Source organism: Citrus sinensis, chromosome 7 (genome assembly GCF_022201045.2).
Source record: "Citrus sinensis cultivar Valencia sweet orange chromosome 7, DVS_A1.0, whole genome shotgun sequence".
In the NCBI taxonomy this organism is placed as follows: Eukaryota; Viridiplantae; Streptophyta; class Magnoliopsida; order Sapindales; family Rutaceae; genus Citrus; species Citrus sinensis.
In genome coordinates this window covers 14687335-14711266 of record NC_068562.1, presented here as the reverse complement: position 1 = coordinate 14711266, position 23932 = coordinate 14687335, and the positions used below count along the sequence as shown (strand labels likewise).

The following is a 23932-nucleotide window of genomic DNA, read 5'->3' as shown; positions in this document are numbered from 1 at the left end:
GCGAAAATTAAATTTTATCTTAAATTTTGGCGGGAAAATTATCTTTTACACGTACATTATTATCCAATTAATTTTAGTGGGTAAACTATTTTGTTTGTGATGGAATTAATAATTGAAAATTTTTATCATTAATTATTTTGTTTGCCACATAATTTATGACTGATTTTTTTTGTCCCAAGATCTGAATTTATATTAAAAGAAATTCTAAATTATTTTATTTAAATTTATGCATTCCTACATATGAGTTTAATCACAAATTCAATATAAACCAAAAGTTAAATTATACATTCTATCAAGTCTAAAAACACTTTATATTAATAACACCATCCAAAAACACTTGTCTCCAACAATTAACCCATCCAAAGTAATAAAAAAAAAGTTAACTCGAGCAAATGCTTTAAATTTTACTAGCTATGAAGCCGTCAAATCTTGTAGTGCAAGACTTCTCCCATATTCTCAGTCAAATTCCAGTAGATAAATTCCTATTCTCAACAAATACCCAGCAAAACTCCTAAGTCCAGCAGTTTCTCTCAACCTGCAGGTGCAACACCAATTGACTATAGCCAATAGTATCATTATAAAGAATTATCTATTAAAGTAAAACTTTCAAGTTTCTGATGTAACTTTAATTAATTCTTTGCGGCAATAAAATGTGGAACCAAAAGGGTACCCATAAAGGCTGCTAACTTTCCTTCAAAGCTTAGGCATATGTGAATATAACTAATTAATTCCTTTACCCTTTTGTTTGATTTACAATTAATATGCAATTATAAGTTCATTTTATCTAGGTTTTGAAACAAGAACTTAAATATGGCTAAGGCTTAGGCACATGTGAATATAACTAATTAAGTTCTAGCAAAACTATTATATGGGATCAAGTTTCCTGTAAACTATCAAAGCAAAAACAATGATTATTTCCACAGAGGGAGAAAGACTACTGGGAATAATTGATGACACTAAATGAATCAAACTGATAATGGAAGCATCAAAATGCTTACCAAATCTTAGTAACTTGGTGACATGGAAGCGTAACTTGGTGAGACTTGTGGCCTAGTTTTGCGCGTGCATCTTCATCGTAGTCGTCGTCAGTGTTCTAACGACAGCAAGAACACTATTTGAACTCGTCATTAGTGTTCTAACGACAGCAAGAACACTATTTGAACAGCAGCAAAGATGCGGGATTGATTTCTAGGGTTTGGCAAGCTACAATCCTAGATAAAGATAAAAGAATTAGATGAAATGACCCGCTCTGAATTCTAAAGGTAAGCATGTCTATTCATCATCTAACGTGACTAGTAATAAACGTATTAATATGGATTTACTAAAAAAAAGGGGGCAAAGTTTCCCCTAAATTTATGACTTTTTCAAACCTGCAAATGTCTAAAATAAACACTTCTGAAATAGTTCATTATTCAACCAAATTCATCAATCAATCTCCTCAACCATAACACTAAATATCACCCAACTATTTTAATGTCAACATACATTAATCATCCTTAATCATCTAATCAAAATATAGTTATACAATCCAAAATGTCTTAATAATAACATATGTGAATCCTAGCACCATCAAGTGGGAATAACTCAAAATATCTCTTATCACTAGGTCTACTCGTGTGCCTGCAAATCTCTTGTTTAGGTTCTGGGGGGATGATGAATATAGAAAAATAGAATGAGTATGAAACTTAGTGAACTTAGTAAATGGATAATTGTTTTTTGAAAATGAACTTATTTTGAAATGATGATATCATCTCTATATATGATTTCATCAAACTATATGTAGGAACCATTGGTTAAAAATAATTTTATAATATAAATATTTAGATTGAAGTTCCTATACATTATATTAAATTATCATAATAATCTAGAAATCATATCTTTACTTTCCCGTATAAGTAATTTAACTAAGTAATTTAGCTTTTGAAGTCACAATCCTTCACCACTAATCTTATTAGATTACAATCTGTCATCGATGATCTTACTAGATCATGATCTATCACCAACGATTTTTCAGGTTATGACTCAAATTTAATATGCATTTGATATATAGGTGCCTTTATATTACTACTATAAACAACTAGCAATAGAAAAAAAATTTCTCTCAAAATTAGAGCGAGAAATTTCTTTCTACATTTTGTATATTTTGGCCCTTTTTTCTTTTGTGAAAGAACAATCCCTTTTTATATCGTGGGTGTAAGGTACATGAAATGTAACTTAGAGTTTGCCTTTTTATATCAAGGATTCTAATTTGGGGTATTAATAATAAATTCCACCAAAAGGTTAAACACTTTGTTGCTGCTCAAGGATCTCTTTAATCAATGGTTGGAAACATTTGAGAAGGCGGTCGCTACTGTACCCAAATTGATGCAAAAAAGAGAATATTTTTTAACTAATTTTTTATCTTTCAATTTTGTCTGATATGGAATTTCTTTTCCTCTACACTATCTAACATACTAAAATTATAGATGGTTGTTGGGTGTTGGGTGTTATACTAAAATTCTAACAAATTTTGGGTTAATATTTTATGGTAGTGTTTGGTTTGAATAAATGAGCGGAAAAATAAAAAGCAAAGGAAAGAAGAATTAAGGAGAGGAATTGGAAGGAGAGGGTACTGTAATGACTAAGGACTATTTTATTTGAGCATAGAAAACCAAGAGTTTGTATTTTATAATTTTTTTCATTTTTTTGATAAATTTATAATTTTTAAAATTTTATTATAATAAAATTAGGCTTGAAAAGTTGAAGTTAAAGGTTTAAAATTCCCAACATATGTAAGAGTTGGATAAGTAAATATAATTATTCAATATAATATATATTTTTAAACTTTTTCAATAAAATTAGGGCTTCCCATGCCCAGGCTTATCAAATGTACTATTGAAGCCTTGATCTGGCACGCCTCACTCCCGAGTTGGACAAAGCTTGGTTCACATTGCCCATATGGGCTTTCCTACCATCCCTAGGTTTGATATAGAATTGTAAAGACGAAGGAAATTATTTTTTATTAGAACAAGTTCTCCCATTGATGTTAAATTTTCAATATTTATTATAAAGTATAATTAAAATTTAAAAATATAAACATTAAATGAGCTTATTCTATAATTAAATTAATAAATACAAAATAAAAAATAAAAAATTTCAAATTATAATTTATTTTTATTTTTTAAATAATTTATTTATAATTATTTTAACCAAGTAGATTTAATTTTTTATGCTTGTTTTATGACAAAATTGGTCTTTGAAAAAGTGTTGATGAAGGGTTTAATGCCCTTTGCAAGCTAATAAGAGCTTGCTTGACGATAGTGAAAAACTAATGAGACTAAGGATCTGTAATTTAGTCACGAAAAATTTTTCCCTTCGCTTTTGGTTTACAAGGGTATAATTATAAGTGCGATTTGACTGTATTTTCATCAAATAACATCGGTGACACCCCTTCTGAAAAAAAAAATGTAAAATTTAAACAGTTATTGACATATCTATTCAGTTGTGTTGTCCGTAATTTAACATTTGAAGAAGCTTCAGCTTAAAATATGATATTATGGATAGCGCTATATATAAACTTGAAAGTAAAGTAAAAAGTAAAAATAAGAAGATCTCATTAAAAAAAAAAAAAGTCATGATTCTTCTAATTTTGACAAATTAGTACTTAGTGGAGGGCTATCAGCTCCTTCGAAATTTAACTACTGCAAATGCGAATCAGGGAAAAGTCGTCATTTACAAAAGGGTAAGACATGTCATTCAACCTATGTTTGGATTCCCTTTCATCTTGTTAATTATTGAAAACAAGTTATTCATTGCCTATCCTTGCCAAATGTCAAAATGCAACTAATGTCAATATCCCCCTACATTCAATAATTTTGCAAAAGGCTTTTAGCTTAGAATTCTTCCGAGATGTAACACGGCATGTACTAAAAACAATGCGTAGCCGGACCAGCTATGACATCCTATGAATTATTGAGGACAAGTAGCTTCGTTGCCTGCACTTTTCAAATCCGAGAAGCAATTGGACAAAGTTTCTATTTCGCCAGAATCTGAAAAAAGTGCATTAATTCTATGTTTTATATATATATATATATATATATATTTAAAATTTTCATTGCGTTTTTTAGATTACGGATTACAATTTCAATTTTACAGAAGACCACACGTTCACAAAAGACATCCGTTAAAAAAGAAAAATGAGGACTGTTCTTATTGTTTAGAAAAAATTAAACGAAATTGTCTCTCATGTTTTAAAAATAGGTTCAAATACTTCTACAGTTATAATGATATTAACTTTATATGTCTTTTTATCATTTTACTTATAATTTTGGTGTTAGTTATAAAATTTAAATATTTTAAAAATATAAATCAAGTTAAATAATTTATATATCCTTAATGATTAAATTAATTTAACAATAAATTATAAATTATAGAGAAAAATTGACTGACATAATGTCAGAGAGGAAATTAATAGTCAATGCAAGAAGAAAGTTAGTTAATACCCAAATCATAAAGGTTTTCGCTCTTAAATCTTTCATCATCTTCTTCATCAACAATTTGCGCCAGATGCTTTTCCCATTTTCTCCTCTGCCACCTTCTTTTATTAAAAGAAATCACATAATGAAAGTTAAGAAAATTGGTATTTATTTGTTCGCGGGATCCATCTATGTTGCAACGGTAGTTCCAGACCACAGTTTTTGTCCTTATTTAACAAAGTCGTTGGATACTTTCTTGTTCAATCTAACGGCTGAAATTAATTATTGGATAATTGATGCAGCGACTAGCAACCGTTGCAGCCCGTTGAGTAAATCTAATAGCATTTCAGTGAGCGTAGATTCTAAAAATTTCTTAGAACTGATTAGAGTTTCACTGATTTGTGCAAAAAATTGATCTCGAGACAGCAATTAAGACGTAAAATTAGAATTAGAGGATTGCAATTTTTGTGGGAATTAAAAACTTATGGTGATTAGAACATGAATATGGCCTTTCACTTTTGGGCAATCGACGGCGAAATTATAATCATCGCGGCAAGTGCAATCGAAAGTTAGCGGTGCTGAAAGTTAAGGTATATATCAAATCAGAATAAATCTTGCGTCACTTTGATCTTTTCTTGTGCGGATCGAATCAATCGACGCGGTAGGTAATTCTTTCTTAAAACCCATAATAATTATTTTTTTTTATAAAAGAAAATTCGTCTAGAAGTCATTTTTGATCTCTTCCTTGATTAGGAATCAATCATTGTCACATATAAGAAATGTCTATTTACAAGACGTCTGTGATGCCTCAGATCTAAAGACCATTACTAAACACAATTCATTTTAATTATATTTATAATCTTGCTTAATTAACACTTCAATATAGCTACATTCCTTCCTTTTCCTTGATTAATTATCATGCTTGCAAGCCCCCATTTGATTCCTTGCTTCATCAACTATTGTTGGCTTTGGCTAAATTCTCCAGTATAACGTATTGTTTTTTTTTTTTTTTGGTTTCAATCATGATTCATTCTGACATTGGTTTTGTCTATCTTAACAAATATTTGAAGAAGCAAGCTGCAGCAGCCGATTGGTTGAGGTAATTAAGATATCTTGTCTTCAAGATGATATTGCACCATTGGTTTCTTTTAGCTCAGATAATATCCTACATTCATTTTTTTTAATCTTTTACTTATGATAACATTTCATTTTGAGCCACTTGTGTTTGTAAAGAGTTGCAACTGAGTTTTTTTTTTCCCTAAAAAATTATTTTTAATTTTCTTTTTTGACGTAATTAGGCATTTACTAAATTGAATTATAGGGTTTGTATGTAAAAGTTATTTTCATCACTAAAGTAAATGAAACCAATTTAAATTAACAGAAATAAATTATATATATATAGAGCTGTTGGGGAAATGGTTATAAATTTTAACAAAGGCTTTTTTAAATCTATTTCTTCTCTTCGGTAACTTGGATTTTGTTTGTATCATATTATTTTTCAAGGGTTAATTTCAGATTTTCCCCTCGTAAATTAATTATCTTCAAAATATCTTAATTATTATTTAAAACCTTAATTTACCCTCACTTTTATTAGGAAGACAAAAAAAAAAAAAAATCATCAACACAACCCTCCCATATCTTTTAAATAAAAATGGGGATAACTTGAGGTTTTTAAAAGTAAGGGTGTGATTTGAAGATAATTAATTCATGAGGGGATAATCCAAAATTTACTTTTTTTACAATTTAATAGAGTTGCATGAATTAATATAGTTCTATGTGATGTACTCAAATAAACCCAATGGCTGTTCAAGGTATCAGAAATTCTCTTTTAGTAAAATTTATAATTGAATCGTAGAGTAACTGTAACTTATTTTCTTGTCAAATTGTGAAAGTTGAATGTAATTAATTATCCAAATATTCCCTTTTCAGCTTTAAAATAACTCGGAGGATATTTATTTTATGCCTTTGTACAAAGATGAAGACATGGTATTAGAAGAGGAATATATATAAATTTTTCAGCCACTATGAAGAATTAATTTAATATACTCTCGTTTTGTTGCTTTATTACTTCAAAATAGATTCTCTCCTTTTATTGATCTAATTATCCTGCTGCCACACCATTTGATGTACCTTTGCTGCCTCTATAATTGATTACATTCTCTACTTCCATTGTTGCATATGTGGTTAAGTCCTTCTGATTCTTGACCCCATTTTTTTTCCCCCAACAAATAACAAAGAGTAATGCCATTCAGCAAATAAGTTTATATTTTTTTTCCTTTAGGTTTATTGCTTTCTATCCCTTGACAAATATTTGAAAAAGCGACAGCAACCAGTTTAGTTGGGTAAGTTATCATTTCTTTTGGATTGTATTGTACTATTTGTTTATTTGATGTGAAGTGCTATTAGTTCTTCAGGCATCTTAAATTAAAATGTAAGTTTTCATTTATTGATCCACCAATCTAGTGTTTAAATTTTTAGTCGAAAAATATGTATCGTCATCTACCAACTCTGTCTATTATCGGATTACGGGAGGCGGATGGCTTTTAATTAATAAATTAAGTTTATATTTTGAGGTGTTCGTTGTTTCTTATATATGTCGTCTGCGCATGGAAAATGAAAGCATTATTAAGTTATCAAGTTTTTATGTAGTCTTAGTATTTATTTAAGCCGATTCAAATAAAAATAGATATATTTTTAGTTCCTTGAAAGAAAATAAGAGAAGACACAGAAAGAAAAAAAAAGATATGAGAAACATGCATGAAAACTAATGTAAGAAAATTAAATGTTGGCGAATAAAATTTATCATGCTCTTTTTCTTCTTTTTTTCTTTCCTTTGAGAGTCCTAAAAACAATTAGATCAAAGAATTGACGTTTATTGCTGAAAGGTATATGAAATAAAATTAATTACTGATTATTTGTTCTTATGTCAAACCTCTTCTCTTGTTCTTCAAAGGTTGGGCAAAGTTGCACATACACGGCATGAGCCAAAATGGTTGGTATGGTTTGAGTTTTTTCTTTTGTAGTGGTTGGTTTATTTTGGTTTAGAAATTTAAGAACCAATTGGTTCGATTTGAGTTTTGATTAATAGCAATGAAAAAATAAGCTAAAATGCATTGAAATTTTAAAATTTTTAAAAAAAATAATAAAAGAAAAAAAAATTCAAGCTACGCCCAAAATGGGCCTTGTACTAGGTCTACCCAAAATGGTTCAGTATGTTGTCACATAAGTGAAAATTTAAAAATTGATAAATATGTCAAATGGAATGATAATATCTTTATTATTAGTAATTCTAACATTTGATGTCAATATTTGATGCAATTTTAATCATCGTGCATTGGAAGAGACCTTATATACTAATGCTATATGAATATCTATATGAATATTCAAGTGTGTATGTCCTCCTGTATGCAAATATGTTCAGGATCACAGAAAGCTCGATGAAAATATGAAAAATCTTGAAAGAGTATTACAAGAGTTAAATAGTCAGAAAGAAGATATAGAAGCAACACTAAAGGCAGAGGGTGATCAAGGAAAAAAACCAAGGACTGAAGTTAAAAATTGGTTGCAAAATGTACAGAGGATCAATAGCGAAGCACAGAGTATTGACCAGGAAGTGAAGAAAAGAAAATATTTCTCACGTGCACGTTTGGGAAAAGATGTTGAGGCAAAGATTCAAGAAATGAAAGATTATCATCAAAAGGGCTGTTCTTTCACTAGTTTGGTGATTGATGCACCTCCAGCTAGTGGATTGATATTGCCAACAACAACACTAGTAGGCGAAAACACAAAGAAAATTGTGAAAAACATTTGGGAGGATTTGATGGGTGATGACTGATGAGGTCACAAAGATAGGAGTTTGGGGTATGGGTGGTATTGGCAAAACAGCTATTATGAGACATATCAACAACAGACTACAAGAAGAGACCAATGAGTTCAATGATGTGATTTGGGTCACAATGTCTCAACCACTTGATCTTATCAAACTGCAAACTGAAATTGCAACGGCTTTGAAATTAAGTCTTACAGAAGATGAAGATAAAGTAAGACGTGCAGGGAGGTTATTAGGAAAGTTGAAAGCTAAAAAGAAGTTTGTATTGATACTAGATGATATGTGGGAAGCATTTCCTCTTGAAGAAGTAGGGATCCATGAGCCTAATAAACAGAACGGATGCAAATTGATGATAACTACACGTTCTGTTGGGGTCTGTCCTTCTATGGGATGCGAAGAAGAGGCATTGAATTTGTTCTTAGACAAAGTTGGAAGAAACATTTTGCATGTTCCAACTTTGAGTAAAGAAATCATAAACTCTGTTGTTGAGGAATGTGCTGGCTTACCACTCGCAATTGTCAGTGTAGCTGGTTGCATGAGAGGCGTATATGAAATTCATGAATGGAGAAATGCACTCAATGAATTGCGTGGACTTGTACGAAGTTTCAATAGCATAAATGCTGATGTGCTCGGGCAATTAGAATTCAGTTACCGTCGCCTAAAGGATAAAAAGGTCCAGCATTGCTTCTTATATTGTGCATTGTATCCTGAAGACTTCCCAATCTCGAAGGATGAGCTGATAGGTTACTGGATTGCAGAAGGATTAATCGAGGAAGTGAAAAATGTCCAAGATAAATATGATAGAGGGTATACTATATTGAACAGACTTGTATATTGCTGCTTCTTGGAGAGCACTAAAAAAGGACGCTGTGTGAAGATGCATGATCTTATAAGAGCCATGGCATTACACATTACTAGTGACAGTCCTTTGTTCATGGTGCAAGCTGGCGTACATCTACAGAGATTTCCAGGTGAACAAGAATGGAGACAGGATCTTGAGAAAGTTTCCTTGGTGAAAAATGACTTGCCGGAAATCCCTTCAAATATGTCCCCACATTGTGAAATTCTTTCAACTTTGTTCCTACAAAGAAAAAGAAATTTACAGAGGATTCCTGAATGTTTCTTTGCACACATGCATGGGTTGAAGATTTTTAATCTTTCTTACACCGACATTGAAGTCTTGCCAAATTCCGCCTCTGACTTGCGGAATCTCAGATAGTTGTTGCTTCGATATTGTAGAAGATTGGAGCGTGTTCCTTCTTTGGCGAAGCTGTTGGCACTTCAGTGTTTGGACCTTGAATACACAGCTATAAAGGAAGTCCCTGAAGGTATGGAAATGTTGGAAAACCTTGTCCATCTTACCATTTATTCAAAGATGCTGATCAAGTTTCCAGCTGGTATATTACCTAAACTATGTAATCTCTATAGTTTAAGATTAAATTGGGGATCGGAAACTTCACGAGAAACAGTGCAAGAGGCAGCCAGATCGAGTGATAGATTGGATACTTTTGTTGGCTATTTTTCTAAACTCGATGATTTCAACACATATGTTAAATCTTCAGATGGTCAAAGGTCAAAACATTTTCATTTTCAGGTGTCGACAGTTTACAATGGTTCTGCCGCGAATACTAGATTTTATAGCTTCCTTCGCACAAGGGAAGCAAATAAATCAGTGTGCTTCTATGGGTGCAAAATCTGTGAAAGAGAAGGTGTTACCATTGTGCTCCCAAAAGATGTTCAAGGACTAATTATGCGTGATATCGAAGATGTTACAAGCTTAAATGATGTTTTCTCAAAGGAACAAGGACTAGTTAACGCTGCCAAGTTTTCACATCTTAAAGCTCTTTGGTTTTCCTATTGTCCTAATTTGCAGAAGCTGTTTTCACTTCAGCTATTGGCTGCCCTCCAAAACTTGGAATTTCTCGTAGTCCAAAGCTGTAACAGAAACGAGGAGATAGTAGAAGTCAATGATGAAGAAACTCAGAAAGAATTAGGAATAAGTGCAATCACTATTACACTTCCAAGATTGAAGAAGTTGTGGCTTAGTTTCTTGCCAGAACTTAAGAGCGTTTGCAGTGATAATGCAGTATTGATATGTAATTCTCTCCAAGAAATTCAGATAACCCCCTCCTGCCCCAAATTGAAGCGGCTCTCTCTTAGGCTTCCTCCGCTTGATAATGGGCAACCATCTCCATCCCCCGCCCTTGAAGTTATTAAGATAAGGAAAGAATTGTGGGAATCATTAGAGTGGGATCAAGCCAATGCCAAAGACGTCCTAAATCCTTACTGTAAGTTCGAGCAGAGCTAGAATATATGGTACCCAATATATAATGCAGCAACTCATCTCTGGTTATTTTCAATGCCCATATCTCCTTCTCTACTAAATTTCCATGTCAATTTGATTGTTTTTGCTGCATGGTTTTGGTCCAGTAATGTTTTGCAGCTTGTTCTGCTTTGCAGGATAATATAAGTGGCCATTCCAACTGCCAAAGCTGGTTCAAGAATAAATCCTTCCATTGAGGACCAAAGCAGATGTATATTATCAATTTTATCAATTGTGTCAACGAGACTTATTGAAGTTGATTTGTATGTAGATTAACTTCTTTTCATGTGTAATTAATTTATTTGCTCAAAGCCTCAGAGATCTCCAAATATTATCTTTAGATAAAACTGATTTATCTTGTTTATGGCTCATGGTTGTTTAGCTTTCTCTTTTATATTGGATTTCTTCTATTATCCTAGTAATTGTTGCTGATTTATACACATCAAAGGTTTCACCGCATCATATGTTTTGTTAGAGATTTTTCTATTCTAAATATCACTAGATCTAGAGAAATATAATTTTGTTTTTCCGAAAAAATTTAACATTTTTAATTAATAACATTTCTTTTGATAACCATTGTTGCCTATTTGGCCATCTTTACCTTGTATTTTCATTAGATAACATAGACAATTATAACAGAGCAAATAGGAGAAACATTAGAAACATGAAAATACTGGACATTATTTTATCAACTAGGAAATAAAACCGCACTTCGTGCGGCTTTAAAAAAAATTATTATTATTTTTTATTATTTTGCAATTGATGAAACTAATAAAAATATGAATTATTTTTTTTAAAGATGACGCAGTCTTATAAAACTAATATTATTTATGAAAGTTAATTATTTTTTTGTTAACATTAAAAATATATATTAATGTGTATAGTTCAGTGTACACAACCTTTTCATCAATAAAAATTATGTTCACACTAATCAACTCTCCATTTTTTTTAGTATTAACAGACTCTCATATCTTACAAAGTCTAACCTTTATTATCCAACTATCTTTATCATTGTTTAACTCATGAAGAAAATAGTACTCCATGAAGCATACAATACTAAAAATTTAAATAAGTCAAAAAATAAAAACAAAAAAACATTTCTAAAGAGAATGTTGGTTAAATAATAAAAAAAACTCAAACATAACAAATCTTAAATGCTTAATATTTATAGAGCTTGAAGAAGCCAAAAGATACTAAATAAAAGGTTGCATAATTAAATATAGGATTATGACATTAAAATTAGGTCATAGGGCATTGGTGAGGGAAGAAGAAGGAACATTCCTTCCTATATTAATTAGTTGATGTATTTTAAACCACTAAAGTTTATTTGTTGGCTTAATAAAATAAATGAATGTTTCAAAATTTATAATTAATTTATTATTAATGGTTATATATTGTTGATTTTAAATAGAAAGAGGAAGAGACATGTAATCTTTTGTAATCTATTAATTATTTTATATTTTTAATATTTTGTAATGTAATTATTTTTTAATCTCAACCAATATATTAGATAATAGAGAATATAAAAAGATGAGAAATAATAATGCCACAAATCTTAACCACTTAATATTTATAGAGTTTGAAGAAGTCAAAAGGTACTAAACAAAAGGTTGCATAATTAAATATGAGATTATGGCATTAAAATTAGACCCTAATGCCATTATTGAGGGAAGATGAAGGAACATTCCTTCCTATATTAATTAATTGATATATTTAAGCCACTAAAATTTAATTGTTGGCATAATAAAATAAATAAATGTTTCAAGATTTATAATTAATTATTATTAATGGTTACATATTATTAAATTTAAATAGAAAGAGGAAGAGACATGTAATCTTTTATAATCTAATAATTAATTTTATTTTTAATATTTTATAATGTAATTATTTTTTTAATATCAACCAATTTATTAGATAATAAAGAATATAAGAAGATGAGAAATAGTGAGGTCACATCACCTCCTCTAGTCCCAACTTTATATATATATATATATATATATATATTTTAATATTTTATAATGTAATTATTTTTTAATCTCAACCAATATATTAGATAATAGAGAATAAAAAAAGATGAGAAATAATGATGCCACAAATCTTAAATATTTAATGTTTATGGAGTTTGAAGAAGCCAAAAGGCACTAAACAAAAGATTGAATAATTAAATATGAGATTATGACATTAAAATTAGGCTCTAATGGCATTGTTGAGGGAAGATGAAGGAACCTTCCTTCCTATATTAATTAATTAATGTATTTTAAGCCACTAAAATTTAATTGTTGGCATAATAAAATAAATGAATGTTTCAAGACTTATAATTAATTATTATGAATGGTTACATATTGTTGAATTTAAATAGAAAGAGAAAAAGACATGTAATTATTTATAATATAATAATTATTTTCTATTTTAATATTTTGTAATGTAATTATTTTTTAATTTCAACCAATTTATTAGATAATAGAGAATATGAAATGATGAGAAATGGTGATGCACATCAACTCTTGTAGTCCCAACTTTATATATATATATAGATAGATATATAGATAGATTAATTTATGTATTTTATGCCACTAAAGTTTAATTGCTAGCATAATAAAATAAATAAATATTTCAAAAGACTTATAATTAATATTAATAAATGATTACATATTGTTGAATTTAAATAGAAAGAGAAAAAAATTACAAAGAATATCCACCAATATTTTAGATATTTTAGATAATAGAAAATATAAAAAGATGAGGAATGATATATATTAATAAAGTTACTATTTATTAAATGAGTTAAATACAATCAAATTAATTATGAGAAGATGAAAAGCCAAATCTAAAAAAAAATCTCTATTTATTAGATAATAGAGAATATACAAAGAAGCAAAATGGTGATGCCACATCACCTTCTCAAGTCCTAGCTTTATATAGATATATAGATAGATTTGTATAAATTATTTTAGCATTTTTTTCCCATTTCAGGTGTGTAATTTATTTGATAATGGTAATTGTTTTTGTCTTTGTCAGTACAACTTTTGAAGTCATCAAGATAAAATGGAGAGAACCGTTACTGCACTACAAGCCACGTCATCATTTTTGTTCTCTAGCGGTGGAAAATATTATAAGAGCGGCTGGCGCTAAGTTACGTTGTAACTTAGGCCCTCCCTTATAAGAGCAACTGATAATTTAAAAATGATAAACTTGTCCATCTATTTTATTATTTGATTGAAGGGTGAGACGTAATTATATATATTTTTTAATTTTATTTTTCATTGAGAACTGACTACTCAATAGGAAAAGGACACATTTTAATCCATAGGTAAGTCTTTAATGATGATACTTCGGTAATTTCAGCTCGGTGTATGAGTATGCGGTATCCATGTTTAGAAGCAACATATATTACACAATAAATAATGGGTCCTTTATTGCGTATATACGTAATAACTTGTTTGTTAATATTCCTCCAAACCCAAAGGGAGGACATTGTTATTCTCCTAACAAAATAAATTCTTTTATATTCGAATGGTGATATTTTCACCCATAAATTTTATAAACCCACCCCATTTATAGAAAATTATTACAACAATGCATATTATTTTTTAAAAATTCAAATTAAGAAGAAATCTAGAAACTTAATCAATTAAATCCATATTCATTCATTTATTTTTTTATGGGACTATTTTTTTTTTGGGTTACATTTAATCAATAAGATTACTTTGACATAAATTAATATAATTACTTTAACCTGATAAGGTAAAAGTACCAAAACATCTAAAATTTTAATTTAACTCTAATAATTTTTTACACCAAATTTTTTTATATTTTAATGATGTATAGTAGTACTTTACTAGTGTGGTTATTAATATTTTACTAAACTAATAAGATATAATTAGGACATGTGGAGTATTGAAAATTATTAAATTTTATATTAAAAAAAATAAATGCCTAAACAATTAGTTACGACAATATATGTTGCTTAAGGTAATTGGTTATTTTATAAGGGCAGAATAATGAAACCAAATTTATCTTAAAGCAACCTTAAATAGTTAAAAATTGTTAAAAGACTAGAAAAAATTATAATAATGATTTAGTTAATTAATTGTTCAAACTTATTATTAATTTGTAATTTTACAAAATAATGTGAATTTATTGTAATTACTTTAAGAGGTGTAGTGGGTTTATAAAAAAGTGGGGTAGAAATATCCGCACCCTTACACTTCTGTATAATCATTCTCAAGTGCAGGCGCCCTCATTTTTTTATTGCAGATACATTGTTAAGCAGTGTGACTTAATAGAGTTAATTTTCAACACATTATAAAGTCGTGCAGTTTGATAGTATGAAAAATTAACTCTATTAAGGCATATGGCTTAATAGCATGTCCGCTTGGAAAAAATGAAGGCATTTGCACCATAAAAGGACTATACTTTTGAATATATATTATATGTCCAATTTATTTCTAAGGCAATGATGCATCTACAATTTGATAAAGTATTGGTTTTCATATTCTAAAGAATAATTTGAAATTATATAAAAAGGTTAAGAGAAAAAACATGATGTTGTTGTTGGGGCCGTTTTCAGCATAATCAACCAATTCTACTGCTCTTAAGCTATTCTACATAAACCCAACTAAATGGGACAATGATAAATTTTGCTTATAATCAGTCAATTTTGGTGTCCTTTGACTGGTTTTTTAATTCTGATATTCTCAAGTTGTTAAGACAAAAAATAACACCTAAGCAACCTTCTTCTTCTCTACTTAGGCTAAAGATATCTATTTATGTTTGGATCACAGTTTAGTAATGTTTTGCAGCTTGTTCTACCATATGTTTGTAGGATAAGTAGCAAAGCCAATTGCCAAAGGTCCAAAGCTGGCTCCAAAATAAATCTCAGTTGAGCACCAAAGTAGAAGATGAAAATTATGGATTATTCATTATGTCGAAGTGACACAATGCTGAAGAAATACTAGAATTTTTTTAGTGTACATCCATGAAAACTCAAGAAGAATGACTCTCACAATAGATAAAATATCTCAATTGAGAAACACTTAATATTATTAATGAAAAGATTGTCTCGAGAAGCAGGCATAACAAGTCTATTTATACTAAATAGGATTATCTTATTCCTAATAAAATTATGGTTCCTTATAAGAAAAAAATATACCTTAAATAAGAAAATAAATCCTAATCAAAATAAAAAAATGGAAATTAAATTTATACTCCTATTATGACTATGGTGGTCCTACATTAGTCTCCTCTCTTTAGAAGGACTTGTTCTCAGTTAATTCAATCATATGACAATGGTGAAGGATCATGACACTTGAAAAAGTCTTGAATGTTGAAAGTTTTGGAAACATTGTAGTTGACCAGGAGGTCCACAAAATAAGCATTGTCATTGATTTTCGGAAGAATGTGAAATGGTCTAATCTTCTTTTGTTTGAGCTTGTTGTATTCCCCAAAAGGAAATATGTCCTTTCATAGATTAACCATCACTTGATCTCCTACAACAAAGGATTTGAAGTGCCTATGCTTATCTATATCTGCCTTGTACTTAGTAGTGGATTCTTCTAATTTCTTCTTGACTTCCTCATGAACATTGATTCCTTTGTCTACTATATGATCAGTAATGATGTTTATTCCAGGTAGTTTAGGCAAAGGAACCAAATCTAAGGTATTTAAAAGAGGTCTAATGTAGATAATCTCAAAAGATAACTTCCCACTTAATTGATAGAGCACATTATTATAAGTGAATTGTGCTTGAGGTAAAACTTAGTCCCATTGGAGGGGTGTTGGAGCAGCAAGGAATAATGTTGGAGTAGCAAGGAATTGACTAAGTTCATTTACTGTAAATGCGATTTCAGGCCTTGTTAATGTAAGATACTGTAAAGAATCAACCAAACTTTTGTACAGTGAGGGATTTTCACAGGAAGCCCATTTGTCTTTAACTAGCTTCTTACTTGAACTCATAGGAGTTTGACACCTTTTGTCATTAATCATCTGAGCTTTCTTGAGTAGATCACCTATATATTTGATCAAAGAGAGATGTATCCCTGCAGCTGATGGTGTTACTTCAAGACCAATGAAATAATTAAAATCTCCTAAATTTTTTAAAGCAAATTCAGACCCCAAACGATTGATAATTTTCTCTACAAGCTTATTGTTTGAGCCAGTAACCAATATATCATCTACATAAATGAGCACCACCACAATATCACCTGTTGTATGTTGGATAAACAGTGAGGTATCTAATTTGAAAGCATTAAAACTACGGGTGGGCAAAATCGGGTTCGGGTCAGATTCGAGTCAACCCGATCAAAGTACCTATTCGGTTGTGTTGTCCACAATTTTTCATTCGAAGAAGCTTCAGCTTAAAACATAATAATATCATGAGCAGCCCCAGAAACTTAAAAATAAAAAAAGATCTCATGAAAAAAAAAACTCATAATTCTTCAGATTTTTTATAAGTTAGTAGTGGACTAGTGGTCACTTGGAAATTTAACTGCAGAGAAAAAGTCGGTCATTCACATAAGTTAATACTGCGGATGTAGGAGGCCAGCTAAGCCCTAAGGTGGTGTTTGGTTTTAAGAAAGGGGAGGAGAGGAAAAGAGTGGAATGGAGGGGAAAGGAGTGGAAGAAAATAGTGAAATTAAATTTCATTGTTTGGTTTGACATAAAATTTGATAGGGAAAAGAATTCCAGTTTTTTTCCTTGGACAAATTTATCATTTTCCTTAAATACTAAATTATTTATATTAGTAATAAAATATAATTTAATAATAATACCAAAATTTTTTAATTTCAAAAAGTTCTAAAACAATTCATGATTTATATTTAATATAAAATATAAAATAATTTAATATACTAAACTATTTAATATAATTTAATATTAAATATAATTTAATATAAATAAAAGCCGGTCAACAGTAGCGATCAACATAAGTCAACGGTGGCCTTTGACTTTCCAGTGAAATTTCAACGGCTTACGACGATGTCTAAGGGTCCGGCGAGTTCCGACAGAGCTCTGGCGACGATCCGGTGGAGTTCCGACGATAGTTAATTTATATTTATATATTTTCATATTAAATAAATAAATAAGTTTATTTATTTTATTAAATTTCTTAAATCATTCATTAAATATAATTAATATAAAATTATTTATAATATTAAATTGATAAAATAAAATTATAAATAATAATTATTAATAGCATTAAACAAGTAAAAATGTTGCAGGGCAATTTTGGAAGTTTGGGCTTTCAATATAAAAAGAATTTGAATTCTTCACTCGGTTTGGAATTCAAATTCTTCATTATAAGGGATATTAAATTTTAATAAAAATTAAATTCTTAGTTATGGAAGTAAACAATAAAAATAAAAGTAGAATTTAAATTACTTTCCTCTTCCCCATTCTCTCCTCTCAACCAAACATCACCCAAGAGTAAAACATATGGTTCGTCGTGCGTTTGGATTCCCTTTCATCTTGTTAATTATTGAAGACAAGTTGGTCATTGCCTGTCATTACCGAATGTCAAATTAATTCATTGCCTGTCATTACCAAATGTCAAATTAAGACGCAACTAATGTATAAATTAGCATTAATTTTTGTCTGTGTTTGTTGTTTTTTATATATATGTAAGGGAATCAAGGCTATTTTATAAACCATATATGGCTCCAATTCCAATTAGAGGAATTCAATAATTTAATTTTTTGCAAGATGACTTTCCTCTCATTGGCAGGCCGGCTAAGAGATTAATCATCCCTTTCGTCTTATGAATTATTGAAGACAAGTAGCCGTTCGCTGCCTGCACTTTTCAAATCCGAAAAGCAATTAGACAATATTTCTATTTCAAATTGGGGCCACAATCTAAAAAAATTGCAATCATTCTCTGTTTTATATATATATATATATATATATATTTGTTCAAACTTTCATTGCTTATCTCAAATTACGGATTACAATTTCAATTTTTCAAAAGACCCTACGTTCACAAAAGACACTCGTTAAAAAGGAAAAATGAGGACTGCTCTTATTGTTTCAAAAAATTAAACGAAATCTCTCTTATATTTGAAATTAAGTTCAAATTAAATTTATTTAATAATAAATTATAAATTATGAAAAAAAAAATTGACTAACATAATATCAAGTTGAAAGTTAATAAGTACGAAAGTTAATTAATGCCCAGTACAACAAATAGTCTTCTACCGCAGCTTCAGTTCGGTTCGGTTTGGTTCATCAAACTCAATTATTTTCAAAACGGAAAACCATAACTGTACAAAATAATTTTAAAAAATTGAAAATTGTGGTCACATAAATTTGTTTTTGATAAGGCTGTCACATAAGTTAAGAGGGGTGGGTAATGTCGCTTTTTCACATTTTTTTAGTTTATCTTATTCAATCATTTTAACGCTAATGTTCATTTAACTCTTTTATTTATGTCTCTAACTTACCTTTAGGCTCCAACTATTCTCTATTCTCTCAACTCAACTGCAGGTATTTTTCTTCCAAATCTCTCTTTTTATTATCTTTTTAAATTTACCAGTTGCTTTTGGAATAATTTGTTGAGATTGTTTCTCTTCGATTCTCAATATTACACGTGTATTTTTTTCGTTGCTTTTGAGAATAAATTTTGGTGGGATTGCTCGCTTTCTTTGTCCGTTATCATATGCATATATGATTGTAATGTGATAAAATGCATCTATTATTGATTACATTCTCTGTTTCCATTGTTGCATAAATAGCTTGCACTCATTTTGACCCTTCTTTGTTCTCTCTATATATATTTTTTTTCACTCAACAAATGACGAAGAGTATTGTCATTCCGCAGAAGGTTATATTCTCTTGGATTCAGCCTTGGTGCTTTCTTCCCCTTGACAAACATTTGAAGAAGCTACAGCAAGCCGGTTTATTCAGGTAAGTTATACTTTCTTTTAGATTATATTGCACTATTGATTTATTTTTTCTTGCATGCTATTAGTTGTTTGGCCATGTCAAATTGAGACACATATTTTCATTCATTAATTGATCTATGTAAGTTGAAATTTCTAGGCGAAAATTATTATTAATTATTACCAAATTCTTACTGGATTGCATGGGATCCGTAACTCAAAATATGTGTTCAGATCATATCTTTGACGGATTTTGCTCTACATATTTTATAAATCTCATGTAAGCATATATGTTCCACATAAGTGAAAAAAATTTAAGTTGATAAATATGTCAGATGAAATTATTTATCTTTGTTATTGGTAATTATAATATTTAATGTAAATATTTGACGCAATTTTGAACGAAAATTGCATTTGGAAGAAACCTTATACTAATGTTGTACTAAATATCTTCTAGGACCAGCCAATGGATCTTATCGGACCAATCAGTGAAATATTCAAGTGTGTATGTTCTCCTATATGCGAATATTTTGAGTATTACAGAAAGCTCGATGAAAATATGGAAGAACTTGACAGAGTATTACGGGAGTTAGAAAACAAGAAAAAAGATATCGAAGGGACATTGTCGAGGGCGGAGCGTGAGCAAGGAAAAAAACCAAGTAATGAAGTCAGTGATTGGCTGAAAAACGTACAAAGGATCAATACGAAAGCAGAGAGTTTCAAACAGGAGGTGGAGAAAGGAAATTGCTTCTCACGTGCGTGTCTTGGAAAAGATATTGAGAAGAAGATTGAAGAAGTGAAAGAGTATATTCAAAAGGGTTGTGCTTTTACTAGTTATGTGAGTGATGCCCCTTCAACCAGCGGAATGACGTTGTCAACAACAAGCAATTTAGTGGGGGAAAGGACAGGGAAGATTGTGGAGGAAATTTGGGAGGATCTCATGGCTGATAAGGTGTCAAAGATAGGAGTTTGGGGTATGGGAGGTATTGGTAAAACCACTATTATGAGTCATATCAACAACAAACTCCAGGAAAAGCCCAATAAGTTCAATGATGTGATTTGGGTCACCGTGTCTCAACCGCTTGATCTTTTTAAACTGCAAACTGAGATTGCAACTGCATTGAAACAAAGTCTTTCAGAAAATGAAGATAAAGTAAGACGTGCAGGGAGGTTGCTAGGAATGTTGAAAGCTAAAGAGAAGTTTGTGTTGATACTAGATGATATGTGGGAAGCATTTCCTCTCGAGGAAGTAGGAATCCCTGAGCCTAGTGAAGAGAACAGATGCAAATTGGTGATAACTACACGTTCACATAGGGTCTGTCGTTCTATGAAGTGTAAACAAGTCGCAGTTGAATTGCTTTCTAAACAGGAGGCATTTAATTTGTTCATAGACGGAGTTGGCAGCAGCATTTTGCAAGTTCCAGCTTTGAATAAAGAAATCATAAACGAAGTTGTTGAGGAATGTGGTTGTTTACCGCTGGCAATTGTAACTGTAGCTGCTTCCATGAGCGGCGAAGAAGAAATTTATGAATGGCAAAATGCGCTCAATGAATTGCGTGGACGGCTGAGAAGTTTGAATGACGTAGATACTAAAGTGTTTGGGCGATTAGAATTCAGTTACCATCGCTTGAAAGATGAAAAGCTCCAACAGTGCTTCTTGTATTGTGCACTGTATCCTGAAGACTTTGCCATCCCAAAGGATGAGCTGATAGATCACTGGATTGCAGAAGGGTTTATCGAAGAAGTGAAGGATGTCCAAGCAAAATATGATAGAGGGCATACTATACTGAAAAGGCTTGTAAATTGCTGCTTATTGGAAAGCGTCGAAGATGGTAGTTGTGTGAAGATGCATGATCTTACAAGAGACATGGCGTTACGCATTACAAGCGAGAGTCCTTTATTCATGGTGAAAGCTGGCCTGCGTTTGCTAGAATTTCCACGTGAACAAGAAGGGGAAGAGAATCTCGAGAGAGTTTCACTGATGGAGAATCACATCGAGGAAATCCCTTCAAATATGTCCCCACATTGTGAAATCCTTTCAACTTTGTTGCTACAACGCAATGTACATTTACAGAGGATTCCTGAATGTTTCTTTGTGCACATGCATGGGTTGAAGCTTCTGAATCTTTCTCACACCAGCATTGAAGTCTTGCCAAGTTCCGTCTCTGACTTGACGAATCTAAGATCGTTGTTGCTTCGATGGTGTGGAAGATTAAAGCGAGTTCCTTCTTTGGCAAAGCTGTTGGCTCTTCAGTATTTGAACCTCGAAGCAACAAGGATAGAAGAAGTCCCTGAGGGTATGGAAATGTTGGAAAACCTTACTCATCTTTATCTCTATTCATGGCGGCTGAAGAAGTTCCCGGCTGGCATATTACCTAGACTACGTAATCTCTACAAAATGAAATTATCTTTTGGGAGGGAAGCTTTACGAGAAACAGTGGAAGAGGCAGCTAGTCTGAGCGATGGATTGGACTATTTTGAAGGCTGTTTTTCTAAACTCAAAGATTTCAACATATATGTTAAGTCTACAGATGGTCGAGGATCGAACAATTATGGTCTTGCGCTGTCGGCACATGGCATGGGGGGATATCTGCCTACTCATCTCGAAGTAGATAAATCAGTATTCTTATACGGTTGCAAAATATGTGAAAGAGAAGAAACCATTGTGCTCCCAAAAGATGTTCAACGTTTACAAATGTTTGCGGTCGACGAAGTCACAAGCTTCAATGATGTTTTTCCAAGGGAACAAGGATTAGTTAACATTGGCAAGTTTTCACATGATCTTAAAGTTCTTCGGTTTGCCAATTGTCGTAATTTAAAGAATTTGTTCTCACTTCGGTTATTGCCTGCCCTTCAAAACTTGGAAGTTCTCAAAGTCTATAATTGCGATTCAATCGAGGAGATAGTAGCGGTGGAGGATGAAGAAACTGAGAAAGAATTAGCAACAAATACCATCATTAATACTGTTACACTTCCTAGATTGAAGAAGTTGGGTTTTTATTACTTGCCAGAATTTAAGAGCTTCTGCAGCAATAATGGGGTATTGGTTTGTAATTCTCTCCAAGAAATTGAAGTACGCCGCTGCCCCAAATTGAAGCGGCTTTCTCTTTCGCTTCCTCTGCTTGATAATGGGCAACCATCTCCACCCCATGCGCTTGAAGTTATCAGGATAAAGAAAGAATTATGGGAATCATTGGAGTGGGATCAAGCCAATGCTAAAGATGTCCTCAATCCTTACTGTCAGTTTATGGAGCGCTAGAATATATATTTAAATATATGGTTTTTCCAAGTTCTTCTCATTTGTAATTAATACACACCATTTGATAAAAATAAAATAAAATAAACTCGTGAATTTCTAAATGTTACCTTTAAATAATTATTTATTTGTCTTAAGATTGGATTTGCTTTTTCCTTAATAGATGCCACCAAATATTCATACACAAATAACAAAGGTTTCACTACAATATGTATCCTGTGAGATTTTTTTCCCCGTAAATATCGGTTAGAGTAATATAATTATTCTTTTTTATCATATATATATATATATATATATATATATATATATATTATTGTTTGTTGAAAATGACAATTTTATTTAATATCATTTCTTCTATTGATAACTAGGGCTAACTAATGTTTGTTTATTTGATTATCCTGATTTTGTATTAACACGATAATTTTAATAGAGCAAATTAGGAGAAACATTAGAGACTTTTAAAATAGTACTTTTTTAAAAAAATATATATAAAATTTGGGAGCGACTTTCTAAGAAATATAAGCTAATAAAAAAGAGTATATTTTTTCATACAATTTTAAATATTTTATTTATGAGATTTAAAATTACAATAATGTCCTTGTCCATGAACCAACAATTAAAAAAAGTATAATTTTAAAAATTGTGGATAAATTCAGCAGTCAATATTACATTTAAACTCTAAGAAAACGGTTGGCAATTCTTTGAATTTTCTAATTAAAATTTATTTTTAGAAGAAAATAAAAAATCTAAAAAAAAAAAGAAAATTCACATCTCCAAATTCTCTTGTCATCTTCCTTTTTATTCAAAAAAAAAAATCAATTCTCATTTTTCTCTCTCACCATCTTGGCTTCAGAGACGAGTTTTTTGTTAGATCTATTGGTATTGTATGTGTTTTCTATGAGGAATGTCGTTGTTGCCAAAGGGCGATTCTGTCCAAATGCGCGAGGTAACGAGAATTTGATTTGATTTGATTCGCAAAGTTGTTGATGATTACATTTATGTTGCAATGGACACTGATGAATTCCCAGGGTTTGCATTACGACCTATGAATATTACACTCATATAAAAAGGTAATAATAATCTATTCTACTCATCGAACTATTTCCTATACTTCATAAATCGAAAGGTTTTATGTGCAGTGCAGAAATATAAATGACCAGCCCTCAATCTCTGATTTTTATAAAATAAATTACGAATACA

The 23932-nt window shown here is 30.7% G+C and overlaps 2 protein-coding genes across 4 annotated transcripts in view; one reads left to right on the top strand and one right to left on the bottom strand.

Annotated features, from left to right (window-relative positions):
• Window positions 1-1124, bottom strand: part of LOC102628173 (ceramide synthase LOH2-like) — a 113692-nt gene extending 112568 nt beyond the window's left edge. For both annotated transcript variants that reach the window (XR_008056481.1, XR_008056483.1), the window contains exon 1: window positions 1034-1124. The gene's annotated coding sequence lies outside the window, so the exon portion shown is untranslated. The remainder of the gene's footprint in view (window positions 1-1033) is intronic.
• Window positions 1-22828, top strand: part of LOC107174591 (probable disease resistance protein At4g27220) — a 102128-nt gene extending 79300 nt beyond the window's left edge. Inside the window, exon 2 of one of the 2 annotated variants that reach the window (XM_052444232.1) lies at window positions 20460-22828. In XM_052444232.1, the coding sequence (XP_052300192.1) occupies window positions 20460-22735 (2276 nt within the window). In that variant the 3' untranslated portion in view covers window positions 22736-22828. The remainder of the gene's footprint in view (window positions 1-20459) is intronic. The other variant, XM_052444233.1, reaches the window with a different exon arrangement.
• Window positions 22829-23932: the final 1104 nt, after the last annotated feature.